This window comes from Sylvia atricapilla, chromosome 2 (genome assembly GCF_009819655.1).
Source record: "Sylvia atricapilla isolate bSylAtr1 chromosome 2, bSylAtr1.pri, whole genome shotgun sequence".
In the NCBI taxonomy this organism is placed as follows: Eukaryota; Metazoa; Chordata; class Aves; order Passeriformes; family Sylviidae; genus Sylvia; species Sylvia atricapilla.
This window is the reverse complement of record NC_089141.1, coordinates 112,656,977-112,684,072: the sequence shown is the minus strand read 5'-3', so window position 1 is coordinate 112,684,072 and position 27,096 is coordinate 112,656,977. Positions and strand designations below refer to the sequence as shown.

The window sequence follows — 27,096 nt, the reverse complement described above, 5'->3', positions numbered from 1 at the left end:
TGTAAAGGGAGGGGAGAAGGGGAAAGGAATATTTGCATCCTAGGAAAAGATATCCTCTCCTAGGAAAAGATCCTCTCCTGCTGCACACTCTGAGCAGGTGATAACTCGATTTTCCCTCTGCTGCTCTCGCCCATAACCTTGAGCCCAAATAGGCCCTGCCCAGGGAAGGATGCTCCAGAGGGTGATGATGGAAGGGAGGGCTGGACACAACCGGGAGGCTCCTGGTGGGATTTCTCACAAACGTGAAAACATCCAGCGTGCCGAGCAGCTCGGTTTTGGTGAATCCTAGTGCCATCTTTTGGGAGAAATGGGAATATGCCTTGGCCAGCAAATGTGACACATCCGAGGAGAGGGAGCTCTGGCTCCGGGGAGTCTCTGGGGTGGCCACACTGCCACCCTCACCACAGGGACCTGCTGAGGGGGCAGGAAAAGGGCAGGACCCTCAGGAGGAACTCAAGTTATACCTGCAGTGACCAGCATAAAACCAGCCCAGGGCACTGAGTGTGGCATTTCCAGCCCTTGCTGCCTTTGTGTTCTCACTCTCAGGCATCTCTGCCTCTCCTTCATCTGCCCTGGGGCACCAGGCTCAGCACCACAGCCTGCTCCAGGCTGGGAAAAGGGCACAGCCCAAACTTCAAACTTCAAACCTGTCATTTGAGGATGCTCCATGCATCCCCAAAGCCAGGGATGCATGGAGCATCCTCAAATGTCCTGCACAGCCAACTCTCACCTGAGAGCCATAACACTGTGGGAGGAAAGAGGTGAGTGGGAAGAGTCTGAATAAAGCCTGTGCTGCAAAACACAGCCCCCAAAACGCTGCTAAAAACCCACTTGGTCAAACCAACCCTGCAGGGTGTTGGTGTGGGAGTGCGGAGATGATGGGGAGAATTTACCAGGGAGCAGTGGGGGGAATGGAAACCCCACGTGTGTGTGTCTGTTTTCCAGACCTTTCCCCAGCTCCATTCCCTTCTCTGGACATGCTCCAGCCCCTCAATCTCCTTTTGGAAGTGAGGAGCCCAAAACTGGGCAGGGGAAGTGGTGGTGTGGCCTCAGCAGTGTCCAGCACAGAGGGACAATCCCTGCCCTCTCCTGCTGCCCACACAATTCCTGGATGCCATTGGCCTCCTTGGCCACCCAGGCTGGCTCCCACCCAGCCAGCTGCCAGCCCACCTTCACAACACCACTGTGGGTTTCTTATCTTCTTTTCCTCTGTTAGAGTTGGGATTAAATGCTTGAGACATGCAATTTGTGTTCAGACTCAGATGTTTATTATCTACAGTACAATCTCACAAGTTGTGAGTTCTAGCTAACAAAGTGAAAAATGGCTCTGTCTCTATCTCTGTACAAGGCCTTTTAAGCATAAATTATTTTTACTTTTAACCCAATAACCAAACACCCGTGGCCCACAATGTAGACTTTTCTGTCCGATTACAAAACACCATTGTTGTGGTTTGAAAACAAACCAAGTGAGAGGTTCTAAGTCAGAAATACAACTTAATGAGTAGAAAAGGTAAATAAAATAGAATAAAATAAAATAAAATAAAATAAAATAAATACAAAAAGAAAAACCACTGACAGAGTCAGAATACAGCCTGAGCAGGGTGATGGAAGCAGTCCAGACGAGGTGGTCTTCCTGAAGCAGTGATCCCATAGAAAGGTCTGGTAGCTCCAATCCTCTGGGAATCCAGTGGGTGAAGGCTGCTTCTACTGTCCCAAATCCCAGCTTATATCCAGGTGAGAATGCTTGGCTCCTCCCCCTGGGCGGAGCATCTCCCAATGGGGTGATGAGTCATGGAAGAGGGCCTTGATGGCCCATTAAAGAGAGATAACACCCGGAGGGAGTTATCCATGAGTCATGCACAAGGCATTGATGGGCCATTAACTGAAGATGGTGATAGAATACATCCTAAACTACAACCCAGGACAACCACCCAGACCCATGAAGAAGAAGATGAAAAAGAAGGACTGGCCTCTGCCCTAAAACCTCCATCTTGATTTATAGATATATTACTATATACTAAAACCTTCAACTCTAAGTTATCCACTGTGTAATATCACAGACTTCCATTCAAACTCCACACCCACAATCCTAGTGCTGTCACTCAATTTTGGAAGCCTTTTCCAAGGTGTCAGGTCAATGCAGTGTTTGCTGGGGAGTCAGTGCCAGTCAGCACAGAAAGGCTGAAATTCTCAGTGCCCAGGGTTCCAACATACCACTCCTGTGCTTTTTAAAACAGGATTTTTTTGTTGTTGTTGCACTTGCTGAAGAGAAGAACTCCTGGTGCCTTGCACAGGCACAGCTCCATGAGAAACTTGGATGGATCAATCAGGAGTTGACTGATCCCACTTGACAGGACAAGAGCACAGAATCTCAAGCTGTACCAGGGGAAGTTTGGGTTGCACATTAGGAGACTGTCTGAGCACAAGAAGCATTTGGAAAATACTCTCAGGCACATGGTGGGATTCCTGGGGTGTCCTGTGGAGGGCCAGGAGTTGGAATGAATGATCCTGGTGGGTCTCTTCCAACTCAGCCAATTCTATGACGGTTTATGGTGGCAAATCTTCCCCCCAGCCCCACGACTGCCTTTGCTGGAGAAGGGGATGGTCACTCCAGGGCTGTGCAAGCTTCAAGCCCTTCCAGAGGAATGTGACTTTCATAAATGACAAAGCACTAGGCAGGGATTTCTGGAATGTCTCAGCACCATAAATCCCATCAGTCCATCAGATTTGAGAGCCTAAGTTGCTTTTGACCTTTTGGAAACTTTATCATCAGTCAGCTCATGTTCACTTCACTACGTTTTGCCAGGTATTCTGACTAAATACAGCTGCTTTACCTCTTCCAATTTCTCTCCTTTTACTTTGTGCCAAAACAGGGTGGGAAATACATGATACAATCAAATACATGGTACAATCAATGACTCTCTGTAGCATAATTGTCCCCCTGTGTTCCCTCAGGTGAGAGCCACCTGCAGAGCTGCCCCAGCCCTGGAATTCCCAGCCCAGGGAGGACGTGGAGCTGCTGCAGAGAGCCCAGAGGAGGCTCCAGGATGAGCAGAGGGCTGGAGCAGCTCTGCTGGGAGGAAAGGCTGCCACAGCTGGGATTGTTCAGCCTGGACAGGAGAAGCTTTGGGCTGAGCTCAGGGTGGCCTTGCAGGGCCTGAAGGAGCCCCAGGAAACCTGGAGAGAGACAATTCCCAAGGGCTGCAGGGACAGGACACAGGGAATGGCTTCAACCTGAGAAATGTCAAGTTCAGGTGGGATGTTGGGAAAAAAACATCCTTCTCTGGGAGGGTGGGGAGAGGCTGGGCTGGAATTCCCAGATTTGCTGTGGCTGCCCCTGGATCCCTGGCAGTGCCCAAGGCCAGGTTGGACACTGGGGCTTGGAGCAGCCTGGGACAGTGGGAGGTGTCTCTTCCCAAGGCAGGAGTGGGAGTGGGATGGGATTTAAGGTTCTTTCCAGCCCAAACCATTCTGTGATCCTGTGGAAACCACCAAGCCCGTGGGAATACCAGCTGCAAGAGAAAGCTGTGGCAGCTGTGCTTCACAGTGTTGGGGACCACAGACTTGCCACAGGTCTCAGCCCAGCATTTCTGAATTCTGCCTCAAGTTTTGAGGTGGAGAATGACCTCACTCGTACCAATAACTTCTTCCAAAAATATGATATTTCTGTATTCAGGAGAAAATGGAACTTTGGGAGCTGGTCCTGCAGGAGTGGGAACAAGATGAACTTGACCCTTCCAACCCAACCCATTCCATGATTCTATTCTGAGTAAAGCCCACCTGACATTTTTGAGGAACAGATGACTGAGACACAAACCAAACACCTCATCTTTTGTCCGAAGTAGAGAAATAGAAATCCAGCAGTAACTGGGAGCACCAACCACGTCTCAGCTCAAGAGCTGCTCCAGTAGTGGCAGTGGAACATCAAAAATATTAAAGCAGTGACTGGTTTCCCACCTCAAAGCCTGCTGTGCTTCCTCTGTGATCTGCATTGAGAAGGAAAAGGAGAGAATATTGGATTTGGCACAGAGCAGGAGACACACAGCAGACTATGAATGAAACTTTCCTGGTTTTTGGTGTACAATTAAAGTAACAAGAGTGAACAAAGCCGTTTGCAGAGTGCTACGCCAGCACTTTGTACAGCTCATGACAAAACAACAGAGATGTATTGGTCTGGTGCTTTTATACAGTCTGCAGTGACTGATTACATACTGCCCATTTAGCATTGCAATACATATAATTGTTGAGGTAAGTGGTTGAAGAAATGAAAAAATGCTCATTTTGCACAGCCCTCGTCAGCGACTGGAGCTGGATATCACATTCCCAGTGCAAATCACCAGCACTGGCTGGGCTATTTTACAGCTGCTCCATCTGCAGCCTGCATTGTAGCGAAGTCGTGACATGAAATGTTTGTGGAAATTGTAATGAAATGTTAGCTGAAAATATATTAAAGTGGTAAGTGTAGAAAGAGAGATGAAGTACAACATTGGCCCACTCCAGCGTCTCCTCAGCTCAGGCTGCTGCCTCAGCCCAGATGTGCTGAGCTGCCTCCTGCTACTGGATTGCACATCACAGCTCTGCAGCCCATCCTTTGGGCTCGTTTTTTGAGCTAAACCTGACCTTATTTTCTTTTTAAGACTCCCTTTTCTTCTCCTGAACCTCTGAATTCCCCTCGGGCTCACAGTCATCTGTTCTTCCGCTTTAATCTCTCTTCCTGCAAACCTCTTGACATCCAGCTGCTGTTTGGTCCCCACATCCCTCAGATCCATCTCACTTTCCATGGTTGGACAGGAAAATGAGCTGCTTGGCTTTCCCTGGCCATTGGAGCCTCCCTGGCATCCCCTGTCCTGTGGAATTCCCCTTTCTCCAGGGATAAGGGAGGTTGGGCTAAGCCGAGCTCTTTGGCTGCTGCCCTGGTGTTGTCAGCCCGTGTTTTGGTGCTCTGGTTGTCCCCCTGTTTGCTGACAGCTCAGAGCTGACCCCGTGTCACCATCATCGAGCACCAAGGAACCCCTGCAAGGATGTTCCATCCCCTGCCATAAATTGTTAATAAGGGTGTCAGGGTCATGTTGCCACTCCTCTGCCAGCACTTCAGGACTCATCTTCTTTACATCTCTGTGTTTGCCTCTTTCTCCTATTTTTCCTTCCTCTTCCCAAGCCCTGCTGTGAAAAGCTCTTTCATTTTTCTGCATCCTTGGCTCTATGTCCTCTCCCCTGTCACCTCCTGGAACGGCCAAGGTAATTTCCACACCTGTTTTGAGATTCAAACCCTCCTCCAAAGGCTTTGTGCCACTTGCTGTAGTCCTGATTTTCCGTCTTTTCCTCGGAAACCTGTGGTGGGAGGTGTACAGCTTGCTTACAGCCATGCAGAGGCACTTGGAAATTTTCCATATTTGTAAACAGCAGCCATTCAGACACTCCAGTCCCTTGGGGAGCCAGGCTATGAGCTGTGTCTCTGTGCCAGGATATGAGCCCATCATAATGTCCAAGGACCTTCCACATATTTCCTGGATTTATCCTCAGCATATGCTGGAAGAAATAATAATAATAAAAAAATCCCATACCGCCCCCCTCTTTGAAGAAAGAGTGGAAAATGTTCAGCCTAGTCTTAGTAGAAAAAATACAGAATTTTCCAGCATTTATTAGCCTTGTTTATTTAAAGATAGGAGCACTTCAAAGCAGCATCTGTTAGTCATGGTCTGTATTTACCCTCTCCAGCACAATGGGAGCCCACTCATGGCTGGGTCATCCCGATTCATTCCCATCCCAGCAAACTGAAATGTGTGGATGAACCAGAGCAATTTCTGGGAACTAGACAGCACGAGGGCGTTTTTCAACCATAAAACAAAGGAATATTTTGATTTTCCAACTTTCTTCCCCTTGTGTTTTGAACACACGAATGCAGGTGAACATACCCCTCCCTAGGCTACAGGAGAAAAGGGATATTTTATCTATATTTGACCATTCCAGTGGTCAGTGGGGAGCTTCACAAGCCCTCCAGCTCTTCTCCATGAGGATGAAGAAAAGTGGTTTCTCTCATCCCTGGCAGTCCTGTGCTCATGTGTCAGGTGGCCAAGAGATCTCCATGGCTGTTTTGTGACACAAACTGGGAATTCTGCAAAAAATATATGAAAGAATTGAGTAAAAAATATGCCTAAAACTTAAAACTTGCCTTTCACATCCTCTAAGAACTTCTTGGAAGCCTAAAAGTACCATGGCATTAATTTAGTCCAAGTTCCTGTGCGTGTTTTAGAAGCCTGTATCCGATTTGGCACCTGGATTTGGAATTTGGGGACATGGTTTGGGGTGCTGCGTTGCCAGTAGGACTGGATGAGCTCAAAGGTTTCTTCCAGCCTTGTTGATTCTGCAATCCTGTGATTCTCTGCAGAGCAGAATTTAAGTCTTCTGTGGAGAAAAATGAACACGAAGAAAATTGGAAACAAACAGGCACTTTTTTGGGGGGCAGGGTGAGCTGGTGGAACCAGTACAGCAATTCCACTCCAAGAGTTTGGAAAAACATTCCCAATGGTCTCCTGAGGACACCTGAGGAAAGGAGGCTTCTCAGCTCATGAGAAGGAAACTCCAAAGAAAGAAGAACATGGAAATCCATCTTTTAGCTGCTCAAGCTGCTCACCTTTCACCCAGGTGGGACTGAAAATGCATCAGCTGCTTGACTGGGAGGAACAACCTGCAGTGGGATGGAGGTGTAGTCAAAAAAGTCCTAAATGGGAATGGTTCAGACAGGAGGAGACATCAGGCCTGGAAATGTGCAGGGGAGACAGAGGGGGAAAAAAAAAAACAAACCAAAAGAAAAATAGGAAGGGCACACTGTCAGAGAAGGAGAGGGATAGGTTTGTGAAGTGGAATATGTCTAAGCTTGGCAAGCACCCAGTCACAGGCAGTGTGATAACAAACCACAAATATCTGGAAAGCTGTAAACACTGAGGCAGGCAAAGAACTCTGGAGGGTGATGCATGGGGAGTGCAATCCCAAGGAATTGCAAAATACAGAAATGGCAGGAAAACAAACAAAAAAACGCCCCCTCTCTTTGACAATGAGATGTGTTGGGCTCTGTGTGCTGGGAATGGGTGGAAAAACCCTGGAATTGAGACCTTTTCCAAGGAGAAGGTTAAGGAAATATCAGTAAATGTACAGTAGAAAATAGTTTCGTTATAATGAGATGGATTGACAGGGTTTCCCGAGCAGAATTCCTCAGTGCTTCTAGGATTGGGCACAGAAAATTATTCTGCCCCTTAGGTTTTTATAAAATATACATGGACCAATATTCTGGCATGCAACCCTCAAACTTTCTGATTTCAGAAGTCCTCAATCCAGTGATTTAAAATGACATCTCAGGCCAATTCCTGGCTTAAGAACCTTGGGTGTTTTATTAGTTTTCTTGAAAATATGTGCCCTTTTAAAAAATGCTGGGGAGGGAGCCGACAAGAAAGATGGAGACTTTTTACAAGACTTTTTACAAGAGCCTGGAGTGCCAGGACAAGAAGAATGGCTTCAAACTGACAGAGAGTAGGGTTGGATGGGATATTAGGAAGAAATTTTTCCCTGTAAGGGTGGGCAGGCCCTGGCACAGGGTGCCCCTGGATCCCTGGCAGTGCCCAAGGCCAGGTTGGACACTGGGGCTTGGAGCAACTTGGGACAGTGGAAAATGTCGCTTTTTGGAACCTTTATTTCCCTTCTGACCCAAACCATTCTGGGATGCTACAAAATTAAAATTTGGAATAATTTTCCGCATTCCAGTTGGCCCCAATATCCTCATCAACCAGCTCTAAATATTCTCATGAACCTTTCTTCAAGCAGAGCTCCTTCTGGGTCATGCTCTGATGTCCTTCCAGCTGCCAGTGCCTCCAAGGAGAGGTCACAGCACCCAGGACAGCAGCAGAGCCAGGACACTTTGGAGGATGCTGTGATGATATCTGAGTGCTCCCATCACCACCCAGAGAGGGAATGAAGAATTTGTGTTGGATCAGGAGGTAAAATTCAGTCAGGAATTAACTGAACCCTTTGGATGGATGAGGTGCCCTTCTGACTAACCAGCAATTTAGATCATCAGAGGCTATTTTCCTAACGTGAGCAAAACTTGAGAAGATGGCACATAAAAAGATCATGGGATGACAAATCAGATGATATAGGTAAAATTATTTCTTTTACCTTTTATGAGAAATTTATTTTAAAATTATATTTTAGCTGGGGCAAGAAATAATCTGAGATAGAAAAAAAATTGCAGAAGGAAAGTCTAAACCCCTGATGATCCCTGTGTTTCTGTGGGCAGTTTAAAAGGCTTGTGGAATTTCAGGTACCAAGTGTGGACTCTTTGGAATCTGGGTAAGGTTTGCAGCTTGGCTGACAACTGACTTGAAAAGCAACTCTGATTTAAATAAAAGGCTGAAGTTAATAATATTACAAATTTCTGCAAACGTGGGCACATCAGGGCTGTGTTGTCCAGGTGCTAAATGGCAAAGAGAAGATCCAGCCAAGATCTTGGGGTCTGTCTGAGCTTCACTGAACCTCTCTCGTGGTATGGCCACGGAGTTCCTCAGCTCTGCCCTGTCCTGGTCACAGGGAGACCCTACAAATAATCCCAACGCAGCAGTAGCAGGGTTTCTCCATCCTTCACTCCCCTCTTGCAAAATCCATGTTTTCCAAGGCTCCTGGAAGGCAGGGAGCAGGTCCTGGAGGAAGGTGCAGCTCTGCAATGGGTGAGCTTCCCATGGGCAGCTCCAGGATTTTACTCCTCACACAAGGGGACTCCATCAGTCCCTGTCCCAGGATCTGCACCCCAATGCCAGGATATTGTTCCCATTCCCCAACCAATCTGGAACACAATCTGGAAATCCTGCAGGCAGCTCCAAGAGCACTGGGGATGCTCTAGAGGTCTCCAGGCACGTCCTTGCCCATCTAAACCAAGACTTTATTTAAATCTGGATTTTTAGTGTTTAATTAAAAGCTGATTCAAAAAGACACTTACCATTTCGGGTTGGAAGTACACATGAAGCAGATAGTGAGGATCTGGAGATTTATTTCCACTGAAAGGCAGATTATTATCTTTACAGTCACATGTAGATGTGCCTGCCATAACTTTCTAAAATAGTGACTGACATTTTCTGATAGTTCAATTTTTCTTTCTTTTTTTTAAGAAATACAGACTTAAAAGTGCTTTTTTCCCTGCTCAGTCCTCATACATTGATAACACAATCCTGTGCTTATAAACTGCCACCAACAACACACTCCTAACACAAAGCCTGGTAGAGTTGGGTCCCATTGCTCCCCCCAAAAAATGGATATCCAGAACATTTCCTATAAAACTTGAAACCACACCCGTTTTGTCTGGGAAAAAGGACACAAAAGAACAGCAAAAAGGAGGGATACAGAGAGCTGAGGTGTCTGGGATTCCTGCAGCAAGAACTGTGGAGAGCCACTTATAAATGTCAGGGCTGATTTTCCAGATCTTCAGATGGTGTTGGGAGAGGATGGATTTATGCCAGTAGGCACCAGATGCAGCTTTGAGGCCCAGAGAAAAATAAAAACCCCCTGCCCTTTGTAAACAGCCAGGATGGGCTGCAATAATGAATGAACAAGGCTGCCATACACTCCATTCTAAAGTGGGGAATAATGGAAATTGTTCATTAGTCACTTTTTTTTTTTTTTACTACTAATAATGATACAGAATGTATTAAGGGCAAGGGGGCAAAACAATTCAACACATGATTCAGGAGGAAGACACATCTCAGGCTGAGATTTTGCCATGATAACTTCATGGCAACAAAAGATTATTTCTGAGTATGAATACTCTTCCTTAGAGGCCTCCCTTAGGCTTCATTTCCAGTCTTGGGTGTGGAGCAGTCGAAGAATTAACTGGGGATGGTTGCAATCTCTGGGCCAGAGAAGCTCAGCACAGGGATGGCAAGGCACTGTTAAAGAAGGGCTGAAAGTGTTTCAGCAGATCTGTCAGGAAAAGAAAACACACAGCACTTGTGCACTTTAAACTCAGGCAGTTTGCTCCTACATTTTCACACCCCAAAAAGCCTGGCCTGTTTTAACCTGGTGAGTAGCACATCTGGCATGAGTGTCACACACAAAAAATGCAAAGACAAATGCAAACCACAGTGTCAATCTGAAATTGCCATGCTAGGCCAAGCTTATTTTATTACATACATTCTGCAATCTAAGGACTAATATGTTCATAATGTAAACATTAAGCATACAGAGTTAAAATTCAAGGCCACAATAGGTTTCTTTTTGGATTGTCCCTTTTTTTTTTTTTTTTTGGTTTTTTTTTTCCCCTCTGTCTGTGTGTGTGTGTCTTTGGTTGGCCGAGATCAACTCGTAGTGTATAAATGCATAAGTTATATAATAATTATATAAAAAGGAAAAAAAAAATAACACTGAACTTGTATACTTCATTCTGACAAACGCACAGCGTTCGCGACTCGGTAAGAAAAACTGGCGCCTGCCTAAACAAAAATACTCAGGTGATTTCTGATTCTGGCAGTCAGGGGTTGTCTCTTGCTCTAACCAATAGAAAACAAACTCCCTTAGTAATGATGAGGTTCTAACTGGCAGCTTTTAAATATCGAACACAATTCCAGTTTTGATTTTTTTTTTTTTTTTTGTAAAAAATAAAAAGAGAGATGCATATTCTGATTTCTTGCTCCTTCTGCTTTTCCCTTTTCCCACTTTTTATTGCTACTGCATCAAGTCTCTTCCTCCTCAAATACTGGGAATGGTATAATACTGAGCAATATGTTTCACAAGTCCAACCAAGTGTTTTTTCATAGTCCCGACACTACAAAGTTTTCAGTCTTTTCAGTCCCTACTGGTCAAGAAGTTTCTTTCCTTCCCTTCTCACCACCTTCATCCTCCTCCTTCTCCTTCCTGCTTCCTGGTGCAGGCCTCTGATCTACAATCATACACTTGCCCTCCAGCACATTCTCATTTCCCACGTTTGGCTCAGGGTTCCTATAACACTGTCAAGGAATCTGAAAGTTTGGGTTGTCTTCACAGTTTGAGTAGCTGATTCGCTCTGATGAATGGATCTCGTTTGATTTTAACTACAACACTGCTGTTCTATTCCAAATCAGCTTCCACACTAACCAGTCTCTTCTGCTGATATGTTTCTATTTTTTAAATACAGATAGGCTTTTTTTTTTCCTTTTTTTTTCCCCTTTTCCCTCTCTTTTGTAATGATCCGTATACTGTACGTTAGGTCACTATAGCCTTATCCTTATATTGCTGTAGTATAGTCCCAGTTTTGCACTAGCATGATACCAAACTTTACACACTTTAACAAGCTTATCAACTTTTTAAGACCACCAGCTTCCGTAGGTTCTCCTTATCATTTCATGCTTCTACCTACAATAGTCTACTGTCGTTTGGTCCACAGAGTCGATGCCCATATACATTACATTTTAGTATCTTAATACTTCTTGGATATTTCCTTTAAATCCCTACTACAAAAAAGTCTTTTTGACATCTATTTTTAACGTGGTTTTGGGGTGGGGTTTTTTTATTTTTATTTTTTTTCCCCAGCCAAACCTTCACTTGTCTCTTTAGGCACTTTTAATTCGAGCACTCCAACAGAGTTCGTTGCGACTCCCCAGGGACCACCGAGAAGAGTCTTGGCTTTGCCTGGTGTTTTTTTCCCCACCCTGCTCTAGTAGTAGGTGCCGAGATGAGAAGGCATGTGAGCAGCTGGCAGCCTGGTGTTGGGGTAGATCCCTCCAGTCGGCGAGTTCCAGTAGGGATTGGGGGCGGCAAAAAAGCTGGAGGACGTCACGGGCAAAGCCGGCGGGTGCGGGGCCACAAAGTTCATCTTCTGCGGGTGCGCGTGGTAGGAGCTCATGTAGGGCAGGTCCGACGGGTATTTGTACATGGAGGACTCCGGGGGGTGAGGCTGCAGGGCCTGGGCGATGCCGTGGAAGTCGAATTTGTAGGCGTAGCGCTTGCCGTGCACCTTGGTCATGATGTTCTTGTCGTAGTAGTAGCGCAGCGCGCGGCTGAGCTTGTCGTAGTTCATGTTGGGTTTGCTCTTCCTCTCGCCCCAGCGCCGCGCCACCTCGTCGGGGTCCGTCATCTTGAACTCGCCATTGGTGCCCTCCCAGGTGATGCAGTTGGAGTTGGAGCTGTCCGACAGCAGCTCCAGCAGGAATTGCCACAGCTGGATCTGCCCGCTCCCTGTGGGGGAGGAACAGAAGGGAATAGTCAGTAAGGAGTCAGCTCTGCAGGACCCCATTAGAAAACGTTGTTACTTATTCCTCCTATCAACCATTCCCCCCTTCCCCTAGGAGGGTCTCATGAAAGCCTAAAGAGCAGGGATAATTGCAATGTGCCGTGTTTTTCCCCCCCGTACGAGCGGCAGAATGCCATTCCGTGGAGATTTAATTGTTACCTAATGTCATTCAGCGCAGACAATTGATGGGGAAATAATACAGCGCTCGTTTAGGAAGCTAATCTCTCAAAGTTCGGCACAAACAGCCTTTGCTTGCGTAACACTCGGCTTGTTCTCACAACATTATGTTGCAACTAAATGTTCCCTGCCATGGAATGAGCCCACACGAAATGGAGAAGTTCAGAGCAAGCTGGGCCCGTGCCAAACCATATCATCCCTTTGCAGCATTTGGGGAAATGCAGAACGGAAACTTATTAGCTTGCTGTTGCACTGCTTACAACCAGAGGGCAAAACAATTGCAAGAACAGTGAAAAGGTCCATAAAATACACCCTTGTCATCATTCTGCCTCAAATGAGTTAAAGTGATTATTTTACATTAAGACATAAAATGTTGTTGCTGCTGCATTTGTCTCACTCTGCGCCAATTCCATCTCAAAAAGAAAACAGTTAGTCTGCTGTAAACTTTGCAAAAGTGAGGTAGGGCAACAAAATTTGTCCAGTTTAGACAAGTCAAAGTAGATTTCAAAGGGCCTTGCCACTGATAGTCATGTTGGAAGCTTAGCATTTCTTAACAAAGCAACACTGAAATGATGCAAAATGCAGCTGAAGCAGCCTGCGATGCAATCTGTTTCACAAGCATGGTGTCAGCAGAATTTGCCAACCAGCCTGGATGTGCTAACTCTGAACTATGTCTCTGAGCAGGAATTGGTTGGGTTTCTGTAGTTTTTTTATCAAAACCAGCTATGTGGGTATAATAAACAAGCTTTTCTTTAGAAAGCTTATAGTAGCAATTACAATATCGAGCTAGAGCAGCATCTGAAACCCATTAGCAGTTTATACTTCAGTGCAACTGAAACCCATATTCATTTAAATCGTATTTATCCAAACTGGCCTTAATGAATTTCTTCTGTTCCATTAACATGCATTAAATAAACAAACAAACAAAAGAATCCATGGTATGAGCAAGGCATGCAAGTTTTAATACACGAAACATAACAAGAGGATTAGGCTTTGAAAATCAATAAACAGTTCAGCACTGGACAAAACACAAATTTCTGAATAAGCAATCCAACATATGTTCTAACATAAACACTTGCCTTCCAAATGTAATATATAGTCCTATGAAAATAAATGGTTGCTGTCAATTTCCTTTTAATGAGAGAGTAATCCCACCGATTTATAAACACATAAAACATGTTAAAGCACAGGAATGATGGTGTGGAGGAATTCCATATCCAAATGTTAAAAAGCATCCCGATCCAGATCGTGTTAGTGTCATCCACAGTGAAGCCAACCAAATGGACAGTTGATAAAATTTGGCAAGCCATGACTTATGACCAGATAAAAAGGATGTAGGCACCCACTTCCAGTCAAGACCAGTGTTGCCTGGAAACCCCCATCACCTCAGGCCCTTTGGAAAATCCTATTCTTAACACTTATTTAATTACTTTCCTCTGCCACACAAAACTGTTTAGAGAGTCAGCTAATCTAGAACTGTGCTCGGTGTCACTTGGGAGAAAATGAAAGGAAACCGATCAGCATTTTGGCAATGTCAGGCCTTGAAAAGCCATAAGACTGTTGTAAAAAGAACCACGGTCACTGGGGGCTGAGGAGATGTGCTTGGAACAAGGAATGCTGTGCCCTGGGACTGTCCAGGCAAGGGACACAAGTGGAACACAAGTGTCAGTCCATTGTCGTGTTGATCGTGGTGCTGCACAGCCACAGCGTGTCCTGGGGACTGAGAGCAGTGAAATCTCCACAATTCCCCATCAGAGCTACTGAATCACCCAGAAGATCCCTTGTCTTCAGCAAAAACAGAAGAATTTAAATGTATTTAAAAATATGGTGGCCCAAGGTTGCACTCAATGATCTGTGAGGTGTTTTCCAACCTAAGCGATTCTGTGAGTCTGTGGTTGTTGGAATTCCGGAAACTGAAAATGTCAGGCTTTCTGTGCTAAAAGGCACCGACCCTCAAGAATTCACTATATTTGACTTGAGGCTGTGGAACAGGCTCCTGAGATTGAGTGATAGCACTAGGGTTTGTGGGTGTGGAGTTTGAATAGTACTGTGTGATCTCACAGGATGAAAAACTTAGTATTTAAGGTTTTAGTATATAGTAATATATATTAGACAATGCCTTAAACCCTCCATATTGCCTAAGTCCTTCTTCTTCACCTTCTTCTTCTTGGTTTTGGGTGGTTTTTTAAAATTGGGTGAAAAACACCCACATTGCAGACCTTGGGTGGTCAATTACTGGGTTAAAAGTATAAATAATACAGGTGTCATCTCGTTATTGGCTAGTTTATGCTTAAATAACTTTGGAAAGAGTTAGAGACACCTGCATTTTCTATCTTGCTAGTTAGAGCTCACAACTTGTGAGACTAATAAAGATAAGAATTAATAAACACTGAGTCTGAACATGAAACTGCGACTCCTGTGTGTTAATCCTGGCTCTAACACAAAGAAAAGAAGACAAAAACCTCACATGTGACTGTCTTCTAAGCTACACATCCCTCTCCACAATGCACCCCATTGCCTTCTTGAGGTGAGAGAGCATTTTTGAAGTGTTTAAACCCAGTTATTATTTGCAAATAGATTATACTTTCCTGGCTTTTTTTTTTTTTCTTTTTTTCCTATATATTTCTGCTGGATTATTCATCCCAAAGCTTTGTCTTCATCAAGGCCAGTATGATACTGTGTTGTGGATTAACAGAAACTGGGACATGGCTGATGAAGAGATTTGTACCTTTCTGGAGGGGTAACTGGAGACCAGATGGAGTCTCTTACACCCCTTAACCAAATCCTGATGTTCAGGCAGCTGAAGTGAACTCCAGCTTCAAAGGTTGGACTCTTTGGAGGTCACTTCCAACCTCAATGATTCTAAATTCCTCAGTCTCACCCTTGTGCAATTCAGAAATTCTGCAACACCCTGGGTATCATCAGCTCCCCCTGAGCCACGCTGAAGAGTGGGACAATCAGGGACATCCCCTTCCAGGTCTGGTCTTTGGGCTGAAGTGGGGACACTCAGCAGTGAAAGAAAGGAAAGCCTCCTAAATCAGCAAAACCCCTTCTCACCTGGATTTGCAAGTCGGCTGCTGGTCGGTCCAAGAATCTGATATGGATCTACAAAATTGTGAAAGGAAGATTTAAAATCATGCAACAGCAATGCCAAATGTTTTAGGTACTGTTTCTGAGACCTGTGTGCCCTGCCTGATGGGACAGCAGGTCCAACAGCCAAGCAATTTTCTCCCTCTGCAGAGCAATATTTGATGTTTTCCTTTCAAACTCGATGTGCAAGGACATGCATTGGCTTTTTGTAGTGTATTAACGTGCAGGTGCTTAATTTCAGAATGTCAATTTTGTTATGGAGCATCCTGCTGGTGGAATCCCCATCCCTGGAAGTGTCCAAGGAAGGGCTGGAGGTGGCACTCAGTGCTCTGGGCAGGGTGACAAGGTGGAGATGGGTCACAGGTTGGACTCAAATGACCCTGGAGGCTTTTTCCAACCTCAGTGATTCCATGATTCTGTGATTCTCTTTTGCCACTGAGGGACCCCATGGATTAACCCTGTAACTGGGGTTTTCAGAGGAGCCTCTGTCAGCCTTCCAACGCCTGTAGCATCTCAGTATTTCCCTCTAGAAATTCCTTCTGGAAATGAAAACTTACTTTGGCCTGAAGTCCAACAGGGACAAAAAGGAGGGCTGTGACAGCAGGACCAAAGCCAAAGCAATGGGCTGCAGCACTGAGCGACCCTGAGGCTTCTACAGCCAAGAAGGCAATCAGGTTTCATTCCTTACACATTTAAATCATCTCTGCAGCTCACACACAGCCACTAAAAGGTCCTCAGGACTTACATAAATCATGGGTCTATTTCTAGGAAGATTCTCGTGGTTGGAAGGCCAGATTAGATAAAACACTGTTTGGGCAAAAAATCAGTGTAACACTTCCCAGGCAGTCTGTGCATGAGTTAAATGAGACTTAGTCATGCACAGTCTTGTTTAGCTGTAACAAAAACCAGAATAATGATTTAAAATCTATGTGATAAAAACTGGCTCAGAGTCTTCTGAGCTAAGAATATCCTCTAAATCTCTTTTATTTCCTCCTTCTAACCTTTTGCTGTTAACAAAAGCCATGGCTGACTCAGGACCTTTGAAATGCTCTCCAGCTACCTGTCCAAAATACAGCTGAATTTCCAGCAAGGGATTAGGTCCCCACCCCATGGATTTGCTGCTCTGAAAACACAAAAGGTGCCCATTTTGCTGAACCACTACTCTACAAACTCAAACCCCTCTGCTTTCTCCTCAGTTTTCCAACAGACTGAGAATCCCTCTAATATTCCTGTTGCGTTTCAGGAGCCAAATTCAAATAATTTGAATTTGTAATCCATTCCCTTGAGGCTGTAATCCATTCTCTATTTTTTTTTTTTTTTTTTTTTTTTTTTGCCTCATGCATATTTTCCAGCTGCTGGCATCTCAGCTATTGGGGTCTTCTGACATCTCTACCTTCCACCTTTGTACTCAAACTGTAGATAGATTTTTTTTTTTTTAATAGCATTTTTATTCTGGAAGGGTGCCATTGCCTTTAAACATTACATTTATCCCAAATCCAGCTGCAGAGCAAACCCCATTCCCATCTGGGGTTTTGGTGGTCTCCAGCTGGTGTGGTCTGAACCAGATTGTGCAGTTTGGCTGCCCTTCTCATCACATCCAACAAACCCAGGCAGAACTCAAACCAAATGGCACCCACCTAACTGAGGACGCTGGTCTTCTGTTTTGGGAACTGTTGAGGATGATGGCTGAGTAGCTGAAAAAAATACAAAAAAAACCAAAAAAACCCCCAATTTAGTTATTTTTCCAGTTAGGAAGTTACACACCAAACCTATGAGAGGTCCCCAGGCCTGGAACTCCTGCTGCCCTCTGCTCCAGCATGGACACAACAGGATGGAAAAGCTCCTAAAAAGCTTTTTAAGGCTCTGTGGTGATGGACTTGATGAAGTTTAAGGAAGGATGTAGCTGCCCAGTGACACCTCCCAGAACTGCCTATACAAAAAATGCCCAGATAAAACCCCTCCAGAATTCCTGCACTTCCCTCTGGGGTCTAATCCATGTTTCCCCAACTGTGCAGATGCTTTTACCTTTTGACTGAGGGCTGGGGTGGCTGTGACTCGTCCATGCTGATCTCCTGGCTTGCTCATAAGGTAAATCTGTGAAGGGGAAAAAAAAAAATAAAAACACACTTATTCATGCAGATATGGCCTGAAGTGGTTGTGTCCAAAAAAAGGGCACCTTTGAAGGGATTCAGGATTTGGAAAATTGCTGAATCAGGCAGGGAATTCTTTGTTAAAACCTTTATCATCTTAATTGTCTCTAAAAGCAACAGTAAAAGCAACAGTGGTGCTCTGCACTGCTCTGCAGAGGTGCCTTTTGTTGCCAGGAGTCTGAGCTGCACTGAAAAGAAGCAAAGAATCCTTGGAGACAATAAAGGGTTCAGCACTTCCAAAGGTTCAGGGGACTCCCTTTAGTCCCCTTCCTCAGCCCAGGATATCCAGGAATGACACACATTGACATCATGAATAATCTGTGCTAGAATCTTGCAGGAAAACCCCGCCAAGAACTCATTAAACACATAAACCCTGTCAAATTCGGCATCTAAGACAGGCTTTAGTTGATTTATTCCTTTCTACTTCTTGGGACAAGCTCCTTAAATTTACATATCTAAATTTTCATTTCCCTTTCTTTCATTTACTCGTTACTTCTCTTTTATTTCAGTGCTTTAGCATATTAAAAAGATGAAAAAAAAAACAACACCCTAAACCATAAAAGCTTTTTTCACAAAGCAAATGTAGTAAATGCAAATGTTTGGTTTACCCTTAGAAATCTTTGGCACTTTCCTGTGCTTTTCCACGGCTGACTTTAGCACTTTAGCTAAAATTACTGCCAAAAATCAGAGACTTGTGTAACTTCCAGGACCTCGGGAAGGGAGCAGTGCCCACCTGGTGGAACTAAGTTGGTGCAGATGTCTTGACTCTCAACAACTACTTGTGCTTTATTCCAGAATTCATGTTTGGAAATGAAATCTGTTAGAGAAAGCAAAGAAACAGCCCCAGACTGGCTCTGTGCAAGGCAGATGCATCTGCCCATTCCCAAGCACTGGGAGAAGCAGCACTGCGTGGAAATAAAGTGTAATGTAAAATGCACAACCCAAATTGCCATTAATTCATTTACTCTGGTTGGCACTGCCACTAGGATCCTACACTTCAAAGCTTTTGCTTTTTGCTGAGATTTGCAACTGATTTTTTTCGTGCTGCATTTTCATAATGAATAACCTCGTATCTCTGATTTTTTCAGAACTATCCCACAGCTTCAGAGAAAATAATGTGAATTTTACAGGTGCTCTGAGCAGAATACGAATCATTGTGACTGCAGATGTCCTGCTCAGGCTGAGATCAACACTGCTGTGTAGTTAGAGACTTCACCATCTGGCAAAAAAAACCCCCAGAACTGCTCTGGTTGTAATTCCAGTGGGTTCTGTCTGTACAGATGGGCTCAGCTATGGGGGGCTTGCAGGTATCCTGTGCAGTCCTGCCTTGCCTGGCCAGTTCCCTTCCTCCATGGCAGGTTCCCTGCCTCCTCCTCTCCAGATTTCCTTGCCAGGCAGGTTCTGATGGCATAAGGAACCTATTTTTTCCCCTCCAGTTTTTCCACTCCCTGCCCAGAAAGATGTGGTCCCAACTGCAGTTCTGCCCACAATCTCTTCTCCTTCCCTCCCTTCCTCCCTTTCTTCCTTTCTTTCTTTCTCTTTCTTTCTTTCTTTCTTTTCTTTCTTTCTTTCTTTCTTTCTTTCTTTCTTTCTTTCTTTCTTTCTTTCTTTCTTTCTTTCTTTCTTTCTTTCTTTCTTTCTTTCTTTCTTTCTTTCTTTCTTTCTTTCTTTCTTTCTTTCTTTCTTTCTTTCTTTCTTTCTTTCTTTCTTCTTTCTTTCTTTCTTTCTTTCTTTCTTTCTTTCTTTCTTTCTTTCTTTCTTTCTTTCTTTCTTTCTTTCTTTCTTTCTTTCTTTCTTTCTTTCTTTTTTCTTTTTCTCCTCTCCTCTCCTCTCCTCTCCTCTCCTCCTCCTCTCCTCTCCTCTCCTCTCCTCTCCTCTCCTCTCCTCTCCTTCCTCTCCTCTCCTCTCCTCTCCTCTCCTCTCCTCTCCTCTCCTCTCTCCTCTCCTCTCCTCTCCTCTCCTATTTTTGGATCTCCAAACCATCAGACACGTGTGCCCCGAGAGGACTGGGAGATGCTGTGTGTGCTTGTACTTGGTGGCACTTGAAACACACTTGGTACAAATTCAGTACTGTGAGAAAAATGGGGTTTTTTTTGCCTTTTAACTCATCACATCACAAAATGATCTTTTGACTACGCCCTCTCCATGAAAAGAAAAAAAAAAATCACATTATCAGCTTTTCTTGGAATAGAGCAAAGTTCCAGCTCCGTGCTTGGTTCAGCACCGTGCCTTGATAAACACATTGTTATTCCAGATAAGTAGATCTGTTCTTGTCCATGAGATATCAGCACAACATGTCCTTATCTCAGACAGATCCCTGATGGGAAGGCTCCTGTTTGGTGAGGCAAAGCCCAACCAGGTGTCCCTGAGAGCTCCTGAGAGCCTCATCGTGTCACTGTCACTGAAACCTCATGTTCTGTTGTAAAGGTGACTGGAGAAATCCTCCCTTGCACTGCAAAGCCCTGCTCATTTCCCATTTTCTATTGTAGTGCCTTAACAATGGCAGTGCTTAATTACTCTCCCCAGAACTGCACCCCAGGATTTGGCTGATTCCCACTGAACATTATTTATTCCCCCCTCAGCTCCTCATTTTTGACCTTTTTCATGTCATCAAGTGGCTGTCCCCAGGGTCTGCTTTTGCTCTCACATGAACAGTGCTTTGTTGTGGGAAAGCTTCTTTTGCAGCCTGGTTGAAATGTGACATTTAACTCAAATGAAAGCCACAGACTGAGCCAACAAAACAGTTTCCTGACAGAAAACTGGTTTTCTGCAAAAAAAACCCCCTTTTTCTCTGACTAAATAAAATTAAAAATCTGACTTTGAAGACGTCTGTCAACTTCCAATTGTGAAAGATAAAATAAAACAATACTTCCAAAATCACTACAGGTTCTTTGTGGAAAATGTTTAGTTCTGCACAGAGGAACAGAGACACCCTAAAACCAAACTGCAATTCCACGAGTAGTTGTGTGAATGCACGAAGATGTTCACACAAAGCATTTTGTTTCACAAATGTCATTTTAAATGTGAGTTAGATAAAAATGCTGAAATGAAGGAGCTCACCATTTCTGGTATGTGGTTTAGGACCTTTTCCTCTAGAGAAAATAAATCACTGTCTTATTTTTCCATCACACGTAGGATGAAACAAATATGGAAATCACAGACCTTGTCAGGGAACTAAAAATCCTGATTTTTATTCAGGTCCTGTGGAAAATAGACTCATTCCAGCCTTTGCCTGAAATCCTCTCCATTGGCACAGCTTTTCCTGCAGGACATCAGGTCCCTCTGATCCTATCTTACATGTTCATTTCTACTGAGAATTTCTGAGAGTTTGGGGCCTCTGGATTTATGTTTGATGATTGTTCCTATAGTTCTGCTTTGTTTTCTCATCCCTATTTGAACTGACATTCCTCAGTGTCCCTGAGAGATCCTGGGTGTCCCAGGCTGCTTTAATGCTCCATGAAAATGTTTAATTTCTTTGGAACATCCCTTCTTCTTACACTGACACTAAGCAGGTGCCCTGTGACATCTTTATTTTGATAATTACATCACGTTTCCTCAAACCCAGACCTTGATTTGAACAATTTCAAACCTCTGTATCTCTCAACATGCTCCAAAGATTTTTTTTTCCATGCTCCCATGGCTTTCCCAGGCGTTTCTAAGAACCTCTAAACTCTGCAAAGAGCCTTTTTGATAAGGGATGATTGACACAGCTTTCCATGCAAAGAAAATGCCATTAAATACTGCTGGAGTAGTTAATGGCACAACCACATTTCCCAGGGGGTTCTCCACTGGGGTTCTTCATTTGTTCACGTTTTTCTCTTTGGCCCAAGAGCAGAGCAGTGGCTGTCACTGTGCCATAAATTAGGATGACTGTGTTAAGTTGTTCCTTCATGAGTGAAAGGGGCTAATTTGGAATCAGTAAGATATGCAAATAATTCGTGCTGCATTTATCAACTTGCATTTTTTTTATTTTCAGTTGGTAATATATTGCCAAGTTGTTTCTCGCTGATGAACTTCCTGGGTACCTGGACAGGAATCCTGTGCATTATTAAGCCAGTTCTTAATTTGGTTTTTTTTTTGTTTTTTTTTGGTTTTTTTTGTTTTGTTTTGTTTTTTTTATACACTGATTTAAATTGTATTGTAAATAGTTGTGGGGCGTTTTGGTGAACACCTTATGAAAGCCAAATGTGTGCTTTTGGGATTGGGATCAGGAACTCCATTTCTAGTCATTACTATAAACAAACAATTCCAGCAGAGTTTGATTTCCAAGGATCCAAACAAGTTGAATTTGTTGATGTAATGGCCTGGTAGTTGCTTCTTTTTCTCTCTTTTCTAATAATCAATCATCAGACCTACAGATATGCATATATACAAGTACACAAAGGCTATATAAAATAATATCTGTATGTATCCTCCTGGACTCTCCCCTAGAGCACAAATAAAATAATTGCTCTTCAAACTCCCTCTTTTTAATGTGGCCATGTATCTTTTCACCAGAGCTCAGCCAGTTCCAGTGCATGTCCCTTCAGAGCACTTGGATTTTTGCCTCTGGCTCAGTAATCGATTTCCTTTAAATTCAGCATCTGCTGCAATTCCTCTTGGTGTCTCTTAGTACTCTGCACTCATTATTGGAAAAGCAAATGTCCAGATTAGGCATTTTTTCAGCATTTTTTGTGGTGAAGGGTGATAAAGAGAAAATCTTTGGCTTCATAGCCATGTCCTCACCTTCTTTAATTATTCCCATTAGCCTTTCACAAATCAGCACATCCACAAAACTTCCACAGGTTTCAAAATTTTGAGCATCAAGAACCCCTTTACGTTTTGATTTTACGTAAGACTCTCAAACTCACAATCAGATTGTTGTGGGTTCTGCTTGCCTCAAACATAAATAAAATGTAGATAGCAGGAGATGCACATATCCTGCATTTTTTAGAGTATTTTTTTCCACCACAGTCTTCAAATAAAAGGGAATTACAGCCTCATTTTACAAACAGAGAGCTGAAGGGCATTGACAAGTGGCTGTGCTGGGACAGTGCAACAGAACCAGTGAACAGAGCTCAGGTTTCTGATTCCCTGATGCTTTAAAAAGTTGATACAATTGCCTCAAAGACAGAGATTTGTGGAAGAAATGGACTTATTAAAGTGCTCTATTTAATTATTTCACTCTACACAATTATAGAGACACATATATATGTGATATAAGTAAACAGTGTGTGTGTTCAAAATAGAGACTCACATTTATGAAAAGGGAGTTGAGGGAGAAAAAAAAAAAGAGATACTTCAAGAGCAGACAAAAAGTGGTCATTGTTCATACCTGGCCTGGTTGCAATTCTTTGTGTTGCTTCTGGATAAACTGATGTGTTTGGAAAAATAAAAGTGGCACCTCCTGAAGAGAAAGAAGAAAAAACACCTCAAGATTCATTTCCACATTCCCTAAATCCTCCAACATTTCCCCCTCCTGTAGACTGAATGAATGAAGACTCTGAATAACTAATTTCTGCCTTTGGACTGTTATATATATAAAAATTCCTTCCAGTAATCTTTACATCTACATAAATCCCTTCAAATTACTGGACAGAAGTCTGTGCAAAATCCGTTTTAAGAAGGAGACAGTCAAGCTCGGGAAATCCCTTTTACCATGACCACCTCCACCTGGGAAGGTGGCTTTGTATCCTCTGAAATAAAACCTCTTTACCTTCATTACTGCATTCATATTTTCAACAGAGACTTTTGGGTCAGACCCTCAGATATCTCACTGATCTTCCCCCGAGTGAAAAAAATGAGAAATATTGAGCTTGATGTAGGAAATGGAATCTCCCTTTTCTCGGGCATTGAAATTGCTCTGACTACACCAATGGACTTCTAATGACCCTCTCCAGGAAGATCAAAAATGTCAATTACTGCTGATTTCAAGAACTTTTTTTTCTAACTCTTTTGCGGTCCACTGGAAATTGAACATCTCATTTCCCATATGCTGATGATCAGCGTGATATTATTCACTCTCCCCAATGACAGATAATCTCATTTTGGTGAAATGAATTTCAGAATATCATTGTCAGTGCACACAGAGAGAAAAAGATAACACACAGAACTGCTGAACAACACTTGGATATCTATAAGTGGAAGCTGCTTGGCAAATTAGAATCTCTAAAGCCAGAGATGGAAAAGACCATCGAGTCCATCTATTTTTAAAAAGGACTTAAATCTTATTCCAAACCACATCAAAGTAAATGGAAAGATTTTTTTGTTGCCTTTGGTGGGGTTTGCAGCAGGCCTAGAGCCCACAGCAAGACTTTGTTTGCCACTATGACCAGTGGCAAACCTCTAATCTCAGGGGAAAATCTTCTAATCCAGTGAATTATGCTATGAAACTCACTCAGAGTAAAAAACCAAAATTAAATACAAAAGAAGCATTGCAATCCAAGTTTTGTTGTTTTTTTTGGTTTTTTTTTTTTTTTTTCCTTTTGCATTATCCTTTGTATTATCTTTTTCCTTTCTCATAGAGAATTGTTATTTCTGGTCACTGTAAGGAACTAACACCCTCAGGCATGATCATGCAAGATTCCAAACATCTTTTGCAGGGATATAAACCACATTATTTGTACAATTCCATGCCATGTTGCACAACTGTTAGAGCAAGTTAAAATAGACTCTGGATTTTTTTCATAAATGTTTTAAGATGCAGCCTGAAAGACAGATGAAGCATGTGTCATTCTCCTGCCTACACTCAACACTTTCCTGGGCCAAATTAACAGAAGGGTGAATATCAACAAAAATCATTTTAAATTCAGATCAGACTTAGTGGCGATTACAACATCAGACTTAGTGGAATTCCCAGCTCAAGTCCCACAGCAGCTAGAAAATGAGACGAGCTAACTGCCAAAAGAGGAATTCTCTTGATTTCCTGACATTTAGTTTATGGCAGGGGAGACATCCTCACTTCCCAGAGCCCAAAGCACTCTGGAGCTCCAAGAAGCTTCTAGGGATCCATGAGTAGATCTGACAGCAGAACCAAAAAAAAAATCCTCAGATAAAGAGGCCCCAAATCTGCAGTTTTCTGCTGTGTCAGGGACCCCATTGTCTTGCAGGACACGAGAACTTTTTGCACTATTTTTGCACCACCTGGCCCTGCGTGGTCTCACCTTTTTCTCTGTGTGCCTGTGCAGAAAACACACAGACAGCAGGGAAGGGATTCTCTTGCCTCCCTTCTGATTTACCACTTCCATATTTTTATCTTTTTTTTAGCAAGCAGCCCATGGAAAGGAATCCTGTGCTTTTAGAAGATGACCTACAGCAGTGGGAGCAGTGCCAGCATTACCTGTGTTTCTAGCATGCATTAACCGTGGAGAGTTTTGTAAGGCCTTATCAACATCATCTGAAGTCAAATGTGGAAGAGGAGCTACAAAACAAAACAAAAAGCAACACCAAAATGTAAAAAAAAAAAAAAATATCGTGAATTATCTTTTTAAACCATATTTTCCCCTGACAGGATTGCCTGAATGTGAACCTATCAACAGCCTGCAGTTTGGAGGGAGGTGTGTGGGCTACAGGGTACATGAGGGCATTCATTTATCCAGTATCATAATTTATTGTTATGAATGCACAAAATTTTTGGCCGGTTATTGACAGTGTGCGTGTGGAGGAGACTGCACCGCACTGGTGTTGCAATGCTTGGTGGTTTGTTTTTTTTTTTTTCTCTAAAAACCATGGTCATTTTAACTTCTTTTAAACTGAGGTAAATTTTCCTCAAGCTTAGGTGAAAGCCCTCAATCCAGGTAATCCCTAGTCCCTTTTTTTCCCATTTAAATTTTAGCCATGCACTACAATTAATTTGCATTTGGACTTCAGGGACTGTTCATTTTTGTCCACGAATTTACAGATTATATATGTTTTTTTAATTCAGTTGAACCTTCCCAATCCTACCCAGAGTACAACAAACTGCTGCCAGTCCTTAGAATCATGCCTGGAATTCACTTTATGAATCAATGTTTGCACTCTTGTTTAGTTAAAATGGAAAGAAATGAGTACGTGACCAGAAAAAACATTAGCACTGAACCCCACGTGAATTTTTCTTCCTGCTGAATACGCTGAGCTTCGACTCGATTTTTCTCTGAAATGGATACACAGGAAGAGCCCCTAATTCTTCTCTTTGATAATCGTGAGTGAAATTAATGGGAATCTCTCCATCAAACCCAACAGGATTTGGGCTGGCCTCCCTGTAATGTTCTGAGGAACAGCGACGTTTGCAAGAGACATTTGAAAACCCAGATTTATCCACAGCGATAAACCTCGGGCCAACTGCAGGCAGGACGGAGGGCTGGCTTACTCTCTCTGAGGTAGTGTAGGTGTGACAGGAGGATGTCTGCATTGTAGCTGGGGGTGAGCCTCTGGAAGTCATCCTTGGTCATTTTGCAGAGCTCCTTGCCGTCGATGTTCTGGAAGAGGAGGATGTCCACGTCGGGCAGCCCGTACTCCTTGACCGCCCACTCCAGCCACTGGCGCACGTGGTCAGTGCTCCACAGCGTGGGGTCTGAGGGGGACACACAGCACAACGTCAGGCAGGCACGGGGAACTCATCTTTTATCTTTTTTTTATTTGCCAGAGTCGGGATTAAATGCTTGAGATGGTATTTCTTGTTCAGACTCAAGATGTTTGTTAATTCTTATCTAAGTTACAGTCTCCCAGACTGTGAGTTCTACAGCACTTCTGGCTAACAAAGCAAACAATGGCTCCTCTCTCTCTGCAAGGCTTTTAAGGGTAAACTCATTTTTCTTTCTTAAACTTATTAAACTGTCCAATTAAGAAATGACACCTAAATTATTTTTACTTTTAACCCAATAACCAACCACCTCTGGCCTGCAATGCGGATTTTTCCACCAAATTACAAATTACCACCCAGACCCATGAAGAAGAAGGTGAAAAAGAAGGATTCAGCTTCTGCCCTAAAACTTTAATCCTGTTTTATATATATTACTATAGTCTATACCCTTCAACTATTAAGTTTTCCACCCTGTGATATCACACACTTCCATTCAAACTCCACACCCACAGTCCCAGGGCTGCCACTCAATTTTGGAGCCTTTTCCAGGGCCTCAGGTCAAATGTTGTGTTTGCCTGGGGGTCAGAGCCTGTCAGCACAGAAAGGCTGAAATTCTCCATGACCAGGATTCCAACAGGGAATTGCTGAGGCCCTGGACTGATGCATGGCTGCATGAAGTCAGAGTGTTATTAGCCTCACAAAGGGGCAGCAGCTCCTGAGGGATGCCAGCAGCCTCAGAAAATGGCATATAAAAATCAGCAAGACCGTGTGATTGGAGGTGTTTTCAAAAGCAAAAAGGCTTTAATTAAAGCAGAAAATAACAAACTATAGAAAACAAAAGAGTGAAAACCATGCACGGTTGCAGGGAGGTCCCTTGCACCTGCAAAACACCC

At 43.5% G+C, this 27,096-nt stretch overlaps 1 protein-coding gene across 4 annotated transcripts in view; it reads right to left on the bottom strand.

Moving 5' to 3' along the window:
- Positions 1-10,125: 10,125 nt before the first annotated feature.
- Positions 10,126-27,096, bottom strand: part of ERG (ETS transcription factor ERG) — a 142,559-nt gene continuing 125,588 nt past the window's right edge. For 3 of the 4 annotated variants that reach the window (XM_066314173.1, XM_066314177.1, XM_066314174.1), the window contains 7 exons: positions 25,991-26,194; positions 24,983-25,063; positions 22,979-23,050; positions 17,540-17,608; positions 17,152-17,208; positions 15,482-15,529; positions 10,126-12,192 (listed from right to left, as the gene is read on the bottom strand). In XM_066314173.1, coding sequence (XP_066170270.1) covers positions 11,672-12,192; positions 15,482-15,529; positions 17,152-17,208; positions 17,540-17,608; positions 22,979-23,050; positions 24,983-25,063; positions 25,991-26,194 — 1,052 coding nt within the window. In that variant the 3' untranslated portion in view covers positions 10,126-11,671. The remainder of the gene's footprint in view (positions 12,193-15,481; positions 15,530-17,151; positions 17,209-17,539; positions 17,609-22,978; positions 23,051-24,982; positions 25,064-25,990; positions 26,195-27,096) is intronic. The other variant, XM_066314176.1, reaches the window with a different exon arrangement.